We start from the raw sequence: 10,761 nt of genomic DNA on the forward strand, positions 1-10,761 counted from the left end.
ACTTCACTGGTTAATAGTCCTTTAGTACCCCCCCCCCTTTTCATTAATAGGCAAACATGAGAAATAATAAATCCCTAAATGCATCCCCTAATTCACTTTTAATCTTACAGATTTATTTTATTTTTTTAGGTGCCATTCCCAACTTGTGGAGAATTTACCGAAGGATGAAAAGCCAGAATGCCATCCTTACTGGCAAGAAGGCGATGCCAGCATGCCGCTGCCATTCAACCTTGAAGACATAATAGCTGAGCTACAGAGTCTTCTAGAGTGCTAGATGGAGCAATTTGATCATGAACTGAATGAGGTTCTTTTGCAAAGAAACCTCTTCTGTAAGAGGCACTAGATCTCTCTGAGAACAGTGGGGTGGAGGAAGAAACAGCCCAGAGGGAGGTATTCTGGATCAAGTAATATTCTGGCTGCATAATCAGTTAAGAGGTTAACCAAAAGTGTACATCACAAGCACCAGAACATGAAAGTAAGATTATCTGTGGTTTGTTTTGAAGTTGGGTAGGCAGCCAGTGTCCTGCTGTGTTTCAGATGGGCTGTGTGAAATAAAGAGCCAATTACAAATTGTTTTAGCACAATTTTTTTTCTTCCTTTTTTCCCCTGATGGTAAACAAAGGAACACTGAATTAGAGAAAAATGCTACCCAGTACCCAATGCAAGCACTAAACCTGCTTTAGTCTGCAATCTGTTATACACTTAATCTGGCAGTAAGTCCTGTTACATTAAATGTGGCTTTTTGCCTGAGTAGACATGCATAGGATGTGACAGAGTCTTGCAATCCTATACATGCCAACATGGAAGTATATCCCATTAAACTCAATGGGACTTATTTTTAAGGAAACTTGTCCAAGATTGTTCCATAAGAGACTAAGCTATTGAGAAGTCACTGGACTGAATTTCTGCAATATCTGCAATATGGATATGATAAATAATACTGACCTACCTCTCAGGGTTGTTCTGAGGATTATGCTAAGATAATAATATGAATTATTTTAAATAGAATAAAAGTTCTACCGAGATACTAAATATTAGTATGGTTGAGTCTTTTCTGTGGTTGAACATTTCAGTACAAAAAGAGAGTTTCTGGGCCACCAAAATCTTATCTGAAAAACACCCTCCCAAATCATTTTTTTGCATGTTTCATACATAGATAGATAGATATTCCTTCTGACTACAGGGTCAGACATTCAGGAATCAAGTAACCAACCCTAGAACATCATGTTGCTATAATGCCATACTGATTTGGCTACATAGAGCTATCACAAAACCAATTCAGAGCGAGGGCAATGCTGGGGTGATAGGCAAGGATGATTTGTTTCATGAAATGTGCCACCTAATCCTCTATTGGTCCAACCCCAATTCATATTCTTATTAGGACATTCTCAAACTTCAAATTCAGTGGGAGTATTCCTGGATTGGTCTCCTCATCCATTAAGATGTGTTGTGAAGGCTCTGTGCATCAGCTGTCCAAGGGGGGGTAGGAATCAACAAGGCCAAATGTCCATTGTGGCATCTCAAATACCACTCTTCACTTTAAAAATTCCATGACACTTCACAACAATATGCTTGCAGTCTCTCTTTTTTTTAAAATAATTTTTATTCATTTTCCAAACAAGTTTTATACAGTCAACAAATTATTTTACACTCATGCTTCAATTTTTGACTTCCCTCAGTTTCTCTGTCAATCTTTCGAAAAATTTCTATTTATTGACGCATTTCTAAACATGATATTGCCTTTCCCCACTCCTTTTCCTCTTACTCTCTTTTTTGCAGTATTTCTTACTATTTCACAGAGTCTCTTCAAAACCAACAAGCGTTGTCTGTGTATCACATATATTTTTCAGATATTCTGTAAATTTTCCCCAGTCCTCAATAAACTTTTGGTCTTTCTGGTATCGAATCTTCCCAGTCAATTTGTCCAATTCTGCATATTCGGTCAATTTCCTTCTCCATTCTTCCACTGTTTGCAGTCTCAATACAGTCAGCAAAGGATAATGGAGCATGGGCCTTGTCAGGAGTTATCCAAATGTTGTTCTAGACACCAGACCTAAAGAGGGCCTGCAAGCTGAGGCTGAAGGTAAGAATTTACTTCACACTAAACTGCATATTAACTCAGAAGAAAGCCCAGCTGTGCTCAGATGTTCACAATTCCCACCCTTTTTACCTCTTGAATTTTTGAGGGTCTTTTTCAGCTGGCATCTGGGCAACTTGCAGCACCCATGTTTTTGTTACCAAGATAGGAAGTTTCCCTCTTTCCATATTCAGGATTTTTATACTTGCATCGCTGTAATAAAAAAGGGGCTTGTCTATATTATCTGCTAAAGGAAGGAAGGAATCACCATATCCAGTGGAAAAGGTGGCTTGCTCATCTTCGGAGAAATGACAGAAGAGACAATATTCATAAGAAGCTGCCTTAGGTCAGGTGAGCTCAGTGTTGTCTACACAGACTGGCAGCAGCTCTCCAGGGTTTCAGACAGGGGACATTCCTATCCCTACTTGGAGATTCCACCGGGGATTGGACCTTGGAGCTTCTGTATACAAACCAAATGGCTCCTTTAAACTACCATTTCCCATTACATCCAAACTGGGAAACTGGCTTAATCCCTGCTTCCTTAAAAAAAATTTTTTTTTATTAATTTTACATATAATCACAATACGTAACATTGTATCCTCTTACTAAATCTTTTGGCTCAGCCAAGCCTAAACGACTTCTCTCCCTCCCGCCTAACAGTTTACAAAATTACATTTTACATTTTTCAATTTCACTTTCTTTCCTATTCTTGTTATATCATACCTTAAAATATTAAATTACTCCACCTGAATAAGTAACTAATTCATCTTACAAATCTTCAGATAACCCTGCTAATGATGTTAATTGCTTACAGTTGTCTTTCAAATATAATATAAATTTGTTCCAGTCTTTTTGGAATACTTGATCTCGCTGGTTCCAGGTTCTTCCCATCAGTTTCGCCAGTTCTGCAAAGTCCATCATTTTCATCTGCCACTCTTCTTTAATCCCTCCTTCCTAACCAGGAGATGAAACCTAGGGAGGAGAAGGGCAAGGAAGGTACACACAGCAACATGACTTTTTCTCAGGCTAAAAAACCAGGGTCAGCCTGGAATTGTTTTACATCCTAACCGGGCCATAGTGTTCCTCTTTGGATGCAAGCCGTATCATGTTACATATTGTCTTTCCTGTGGATTTTATTGACAATAGGTTTATCCAGTGCTAGGTGTACAGATGAGTTGCCCCATATTAATTAGTGGACATGACCCACATGGGACCATTCATTTTAGTAGGCCTACTAAACAAAAAATGCTTAGCTCATATTCTACAGTCTTATTATCAACTTCCAAGCCCTTGAAAATGGGTAGGGTCAAAACTGAAATAATAAATTCCTTGGGGAGATACAGTGGTACCGCAGGTTAAGTACTTAATTCGTTCCGGAAGTCCGTACTTAACCTGAATCTGTTCTTAACCTGAAGCACCACTTTAGCTAATGGGGCCTCCTGCTGCTGCCGCCGATTTCTGTTCTCATCCTGAAGCAAAGTTCTTAACCTGAAGCACTATTTCTGGGTTAGCGGAGTGTGTAACCTGAAGCGTATGTAACCTGAGGTACCACTGTAAATACATATATACCTCCCCAATATATTTCCTTGGGCATCTGTGTGCTTGAGTGCAAAGTCAGATATATTGGTGGGTGGGTGGGTGGTTCTCCAGACTTAGATTCATTGAATCTCTATTGTGTTTGCTTCATTTAACCATTTAGTAAAAAATAATAATAATAATACTAGCCGGCACTGTGTGCACAGTGATCACTGGTTAAGAAACACTGTTTTGTTTTGTTTTTAAATCACAGGGCAAGCCCAATAGAAGACGAGGGATGTTTTGCTTTGGCAAGAAAAAGAAAAACACTGTTATCCTCTGTCCTGACAAAGTGATTGCCTCGAAACAAAACGTAACAGATTGAAAGAAACTGAAGAGGCAATGTGGAGAACAAAGCAATTGTGTTTCTTTTACTGCTGATTTGTGATAAATTTCTGTTTTAATTAAGCATTGTTAGAAGCTGTGAGATTCACAGTGGCAAAATCCACTTGACACTCATAAAGGGTACAGGAAAACAAGGGTGTTCACATGAAAGTTGAAAGCCTTCTGTAAAGAAGAAAGGGACAAATGGGACTGACTACTGAATGTTTTTTTTTTTTTTTTGTCTGCAGTGCTAATTTCCTCTTGCATTAGGAGCCTGGTTAGTGCATATAATAGAATTTGGCTAAAACAGGGGCTTTTTTTTCAGCCAGAACTCACCAGAACTCAGTTCTGGCACCTCTCAGGTGGGCGCCATTATAAGAGAACAAGGGAGGCATTCCAGCACCTCTTTTTCTAGAAAAATAGCACTGGTTACAACACAGGGGTCTTTTCCAGCAACACTTGCGTAAACTGCTTCTCAGGATCTCTTCAGTGGTACTTCACCAATTACAATGTAAATATTTGCGACTGAATTCTTTCATACTTGCACATCCAGTTCCAAGCAAACCTCTGCTTATATAGGCTTTATGCTCTTGATTATTCTGGTTCCTTTCCTTGATGCACATTTGCTCATTTATATACTCTAGTCCTGTTGAGGCATTTGTCTGAATCCATGTGTGCTAGCCCATCTACTCAGTTTTATGAAAGACGTGCTTGCCACCCTGGGCAACTTTGGAGGAAGGCTGCGAGAGAATTTTAATAAATAATAATGAAAGTAGGACACACAAAAGCCCAAGCCCCAATATCCCTGTGCTCACTGGCTCCACTTCAGACCTCCCCATGCACAGGGACACCAGGAGTGGGTCTTGCATGTGTAACCCCAGGATTATACTCCACAGCTTCAGGAGGAGAGTCCAGAATTTCAAGGAGGATGTGGTGTGGGAGGGGAACATCCAAAATCCCAGGAACACATTTTGATGCCACCACCTCCACGGTCCAAGGCAGTTGAGCCACCCATGTCCTTGGAGTCCCAGGACTCCGACATTTGTGTATTGTGCTTCTGTGGTAGTCTCTAGCCTGTACACTCCATGGAGCTGTCCACGGTCCTACTTAGTCCTGAACTTCTGTGGAAGCTCCCACTTGGGTTTGAAACACCATCTGACTGTCACCTCTGCTTGGAACAAAATTCCAGCAAAATCCCCTCCTCTTTGGCTCTGTTACCTCTTCCAACAGCAACTGTGCATAAGGGCTGGTGGGGATGTCTTGGGGTACATCATAGTGTGTGTCATATGAATCGTGGCCTCAATCCATTTTGCCTGCTCTTCTTTGTCTTTCTGTCTCTCCATTTCTCCTTTTAATAAGATTCATTTTGTTTTCTATTCGTGCAAAACAAATTCTAAAATTTACACAACATACATTATAGCATTTCATATACATAATTTATCTTCGAAGTATATGGTTAGCTTTTTCCAGTAGTCAATATGAGTATTCAATATTGAACAAAATTGTTGTGTTCTCCTCCTTTCCTATAAATATATAGTTAGTTTTGACATTATACTGTTCCTCTAACTCTCCCACATTCAATTGATTGGATAATTCCAATACTTTCCATAACATTTCTATGCTGCTACAATTATATATAGTATCAACCTTTGGTATGCCAAAGTTACTATCACAATCCTTGAGGTCCAGGTAGATGAAAAAGCCTTTGGATACCCTCAAAGCCCCAAGCCTACCTCTTAGTCCAGAGGAGACAGTGAGTGTTCCTTCTTCCTAAAGAAGCTTGGGAGCTTGGCTACCATTGTGCATTTGTCGTATAATCACCATGAACACCTTGCTTCACCCTTAAGTCTCCCTTTATGATCTGCACCACCTCGCTCCATGGTCTCCTTCCTTGCTTGTGGGTAATAATATAATAATAATTTATTATTTATACCCCGCCCATCTGGCTGAGTTTCCCCAGCCACTCTAGGCGGTTCCCAATCAAGTGTTAAAAACAATACAGTATTAAATATTAAAAACTTCCCTAAACAGGGCTGCCTTCAGATGTCTTTTAAAGATAGGATAGCTGCTTATTTCCTTCACATCTAAAGGGAGGGCGTTCCACAGGGCGGGCACCACTACCGAGAAGGCCCTCTGTCTCGTTCCCTGTAACCTCACTTCTCGCAATGAGGGAACCGCCAGAAGGCCTTCAGCGCTGGATCTCAGTGTCTGGGCTGAACAATGGGGATAGCTCAAGGGACCCAAATGGGCTTTCCTCCTGACCTCCTTTAGTGTTCCTGATCCCTGTCCTGTAAAGGCTAAGCTTGGGCAAAGATAAGTAGAACTCATAGCCCAAGGCCAGTTTTAGACTCAAAGCAGACCCATTGAAATTAATAGGCATGACTAGATTAGGTATATTAATTTCTGTGGGTCTACTGTGAGAAGAGCTTAGTTCAATACAACCCCAAGTTCCTGATGAGGTGCTCTCTCCACCCTCCAGTCTGTCCCTCTGTGTATCAGCAAGGGAGACAAAAGCAACCAATGTCTTCAAGTTACAAGAAAGGAGATTCCGACTAAGCATCAGGAATAACTTTATGATAGTAAGAACTGTTCGACCATGGAATGGACTCCCTTGGAAGGATATGGACTCTCCTTCCTTTGAGGTTTTAAAACGGGTTGGATGGTCATCTGTCATGGATGCCTTAGTTGAGATTCCTACATTGCAAGGAAGGGTTTGGATTAGATGATCCTTGGCCTACCTTCCTACTCTACAATTCTATGGTCCTATGATATCAGATATCCTGCCATTGCCATGTGGTGTCCTTTGCAGCCTGCTGATGTTTATATCTGGTTGAGCTGGGCCTGCCAATGCACAGAGTCCAGCACCAGCTTCAGCTTTTATCAGCCTCTCACATATGCATTCTTTGTAAATTTATTTTTGTAAAATAAAATTTTAATATTCACTATATTTCCAATACACTTCTAACCATTTCCCAGTAATAATATATATACCCACTCTCACCCTAAGGTTGCAGGGCAGGCTACAACAAATCACAATGTTTAACAACCGTTTATAACAACTTACAATTTATAATCACAGAGATAAGATGGAGTCTAAAAATATACAATAGTCCACAGTCCTAGGTCCAAAGTCAAAGCCCAAAGGTCAGGAAACGAGGTTCAGGGTCAGTCCAAGTCCAAAATCAGGACGCAGTCCAGCATTACGCATGAAGTAGAAACCCGTGATGGTCCAAGGAGAGGCTGCTCAATGCTGCCAGTTGAGCAGACACAGAACCTCAGCTCTGCTGCCTTCTTATATTGTGCCTTCTGATTGCAGCATCTCGGCTTGAGGAGACATGTGACCCTCACCTGCTCTCAGCTTGCCCCAGCTGAGGAATCACATGCCTCCTTCCCCACCTGGCCAGCTAGTGAACTGGGCTGCAGGCCCTGGCCTGCCTCTGCTTCCTGGAGTGCTCTGCCTGCTGTTCCCTACGTCTCAGGACCCACAGTGTTTGCGGGGACGGGGCCTCTCTGGCTCTGGTGAGGTGTTCTGCTGCTCGGCTTTCCATGTATTGGCCCCTGGTCATCCTCTGTGAGTACTACTTACACCGACCTCTCCTTCCCCATCCCCATCCTGCCCCGATATGACCCAGTACCCGCTGCACCCCTCACCAGGATCCTCTTCCTCCTCTTCCTCCCTGTAGTCCTGCCAGTTCATGACACCCACACACACACACACACACACACACACACACACCTCCCTCCCTCCCTTCCTTTCTTCTTTCCAACTTACTTGACTTTATGAGGCAGATATTTTATTCAGAATTTCTGGAGTTGTGTGCCACCTGGCCATCATTTGATGAACAAAAGCATTCTTAACACAAACCTTTCCCTAAGCCTGGTGTTTGTTTATTGACTCCGCTGTGTGCGGAGGGCCAGGGTCAGGTGGAAGAGAGATGCCTCTCTTTAGTGACTTTCATTAGATTGCAAAAGGGTTCCTTGCAAAATGAAGTTCACGACTTTGCCTGCATTTACTTTTCATCATCGCTGAAAGAATTGCAGTAAAATTGGTCCCCGGCACATGTGTGTCAGGCTAAATGGATTACGGGAGATACAGATCTGTTTGCCTGTCTGCACTTGCCTTTAGACAATATTCATCAATTTTACAAAAAGCTCTCAACTAAACATGGAGCCAATACAAATGTGAACCGCTCGAGGCAATGGGGCTCTTTTCTATATATAACAACAACAAAAAGCCAAAACAAAATCAGATCTAAAGGTGATTTTACATTAGCAGAATGAAATTGTTGGCAGAGAATGAAATCCTTTTATCATCTCACTAGGCTGAAGACGGAAGTAATAATTGGACATTCTTAAAAGTTTGCCATAGAAAGCCCCTGGTTTTGGCTGGTGCAATTCTCAGTTCCCTATTCACACCCATGATCTCTTGTTGGCAGAGATTGAAATGAGGTCTTAGGTTCAGCTTGCCCATTTGGCATTCTGTTTGGGTTTGCTATTGCTGGAGGGGGGGATTGATTAAATTCACATTTAAAGGCAAACCTACAAAATTTGCTGTTTCCAAAACAATATGTGAACCGAAACACACCCTCCTTTGAAATTTGCACATCACAGGCATGAGGATCCTTTGGTCCTCCAGATGTTGCTCCCACCAGCCCAAGCAAGTGTGACCAATGTCTAGGGATGTTGGGAATTGTAGTTCAGCAACATGGGGAGGGCCAAAGGTTCCTCTGACCTAAAAATTCACATTTTGGCCCTGCCAACTTTTGCCTTTGGTCCCACCCACTACTGACATGTAACCTCTTGAAGAGGGCATGTGACCCTTGGCCTGAAATATGTTTCCCACCCCAGCGCTAGGCATTTAGAGGACTGAGCTTACGTTCTACTAGGAATTAATTCATTCTTGACTTTCCCTCTCTGTAACTGTGTTTTGCTTCTATAAGTAATTCTGGGTATGGCTCAGGCTGGATTTCGGCCTCACCACAGCATGTTATGGATCTTCAGATACTTTATTCTCTGTCAACAATATTGATTCATTGCTTTGATTAGAGTAGGGAGAGAGGGGGGAGGAGAGAGAAAAAAATTTGGTGTATAGGATTTCCGTAATCTCTTATTACACTGAATAGGGTAATGCTACTGTGCTGAATGTTTCATTTCCTACAAACTTCCCTGCTTTAAAAACAAAACAAAACCAAGCCACAACTCATTGGTGTTTTTCATGCATATTGCCTTGATCAGTCAAACTATTTTTTAGCAGTAAGAAGAAAAGAAAAGATTTCATTTAGTTTGAATGCATTTGAAGCTTAAAATATTCTAGTGCTTTAACAACCACAATGATTTGCTTTTAATATATTGGACAATTGATTTCTTTCTGCAAGCAATGGCATAACTTTGAAACTAAGTGTGTCTGATGACTTGGGCTCCATTAAACACCCCCAGTAATTCTTAGAAAGCTTGGTTTTGCATGGTGGTATTAGTGTCTTTTCACTGTTTCTAAGGAGGTACAGATCAGCCTCTATATGGTGCTTCTCAGCTTCTGCTTTCATTTTGCCAAACACAACAGATGCATAAATGAAATGCCTAGCTTGGCTAAAGTCCTTGACTTATGAGTTTTTAATTAACTCTTTCATAAACATCACCATGTTTTTGACTGACTTCTTCGAGCTAGAAAGCATTGTTTGCATTTAAACCTTTATACCCCACTTTCCCATTTATTCAGCCTCAAATGTGGAACAGATCAATGCTAAAATTTGTGTACCATATTCAGTGTGCTATGAAAGAGCTGAAGTGTGAATATGGAAAAGGGTTCAAGTTGAAGTAGGGGATAACTCTCAGTACACTTTAGTGAAGGCAAAACTGCAGTGGGACCAAAACTCATCAGCCATCAGATGATAGCCGCCATCTTTCCCCCCCAACAGACTCTGAGAACAATGCTATGTGATAACATAGCATCATGTATGGGAACTAATAGGTACCCCCCAAAAAAGAAGAAGAAGGTGTCCACTAGATAATTCTGGGAGCTGCATTTTATTTATTTACCCAGAAGCTTCGGGCAGAGTCATACTAAAATCCAATGTCATTCTCAGGGGCTGGTTGAAAGAAGTACCAAATAAGGGGCAGGTGAGTTTGGCCTCCTCCCCACCCTGAATTTCAGTCCCACATCCCTGAAAAACCTTGGCACACCATCCTCACTTCCATGTCATTCAGAGCGGGGGGTGTGTGTGTGTGTGTGCAAAATAAAGGAGGCCATTTTGGGCTTGCATTAACACATCTCTAACAACTCTGGCTTATCTCTGCATTAGCATGCATTGTTCTCAAATTTCCAAGAATCGCCTACTGTGTTCCAACGTACAAAATCCAAGACTTTGGTTTATTTCTGCAGCTCATTATCATTTCTATAGTTGCATCATTATATGTAGCACATGGATTTAGCAAGCCTTCATATTGCCTGCTTACAAGGATCTTACTAACATCTAGTAAATTTAATGACCTCTAATAAGAAGGGGAAATGAAATCCTGCCCAGGGAACTTAATAGAACTTGTAGCTTTTAAATGCATCTTGTCATTTTATGAGTACTTAAACCCTCAGGAAGCTGAAAGCTATGTACGGAGCCCTTGCTTTGTTTAAGTTAGCTACATGAAAAACAAATAGCTTATTTTTGTTTATTTTTTATTCCTTTAACCTCTAGGACTACCTGATAAAGCAATCACTAAAGAACATTAAACATTATGTGGTTTCACTTGATAGAGGTACTGCAAGGCTCCAGCAGATTGCCATAGCGTAAATA

At 41.3% G+C, this 10,761-nt stretch overlaps 1 protein-coding gene across 8 annotated transcripts in view; it reads left to right on the forward strand.

Annotated features, from left to right (window-relative positions):
* FTO (FTO alpha-ketoglutarate dependent dioxygenase) overlaps window positions 1-4,172 on the forward strand; it is a 246,328-nt gene extending 242,156 nt beyond the window's left edge. For 6 of the 8 annotated variants that reach the window (XM_053400104.1, XM_053400106.1, XM_053400109.1 and 3 more), the window contains one exon: window positions 130-1,032. In XM_053400104.1, coding sequence (XP_053256079.1) covers window positions 130-274 — 145 coding nt within the window. In that variant the 3' untranslated portion in view covers window positions 275-1,032. Of the gene's footprint in view, window positions 1-129; window positions 1,033-3,866 lie in introns of those variants that run through there. The other 2 variants (XM_053400100.1, XM_053400108.1) reach the window with 2 other exon arrangements.
* The last annotated feature ends 6,589 nt before the right edge of the window (window positions 4,173-10,761 follow it).

The sequence above is a fragment of the Podarcis raffonei genome, chromosome 8 (genome assembly GCF_027172205.1).
Source record: "Podarcis raffonei isolate rPodRaf1 chromosome 8, rPodRaf1.pri, whole genome shotgun sequence".
Classification (NCBI taxonomy): Eukaryota; Metazoa; Chordata; class Lepidosauria; order Squamata; family Lacertidae; genus Podarcis; species Podarcis raffonei.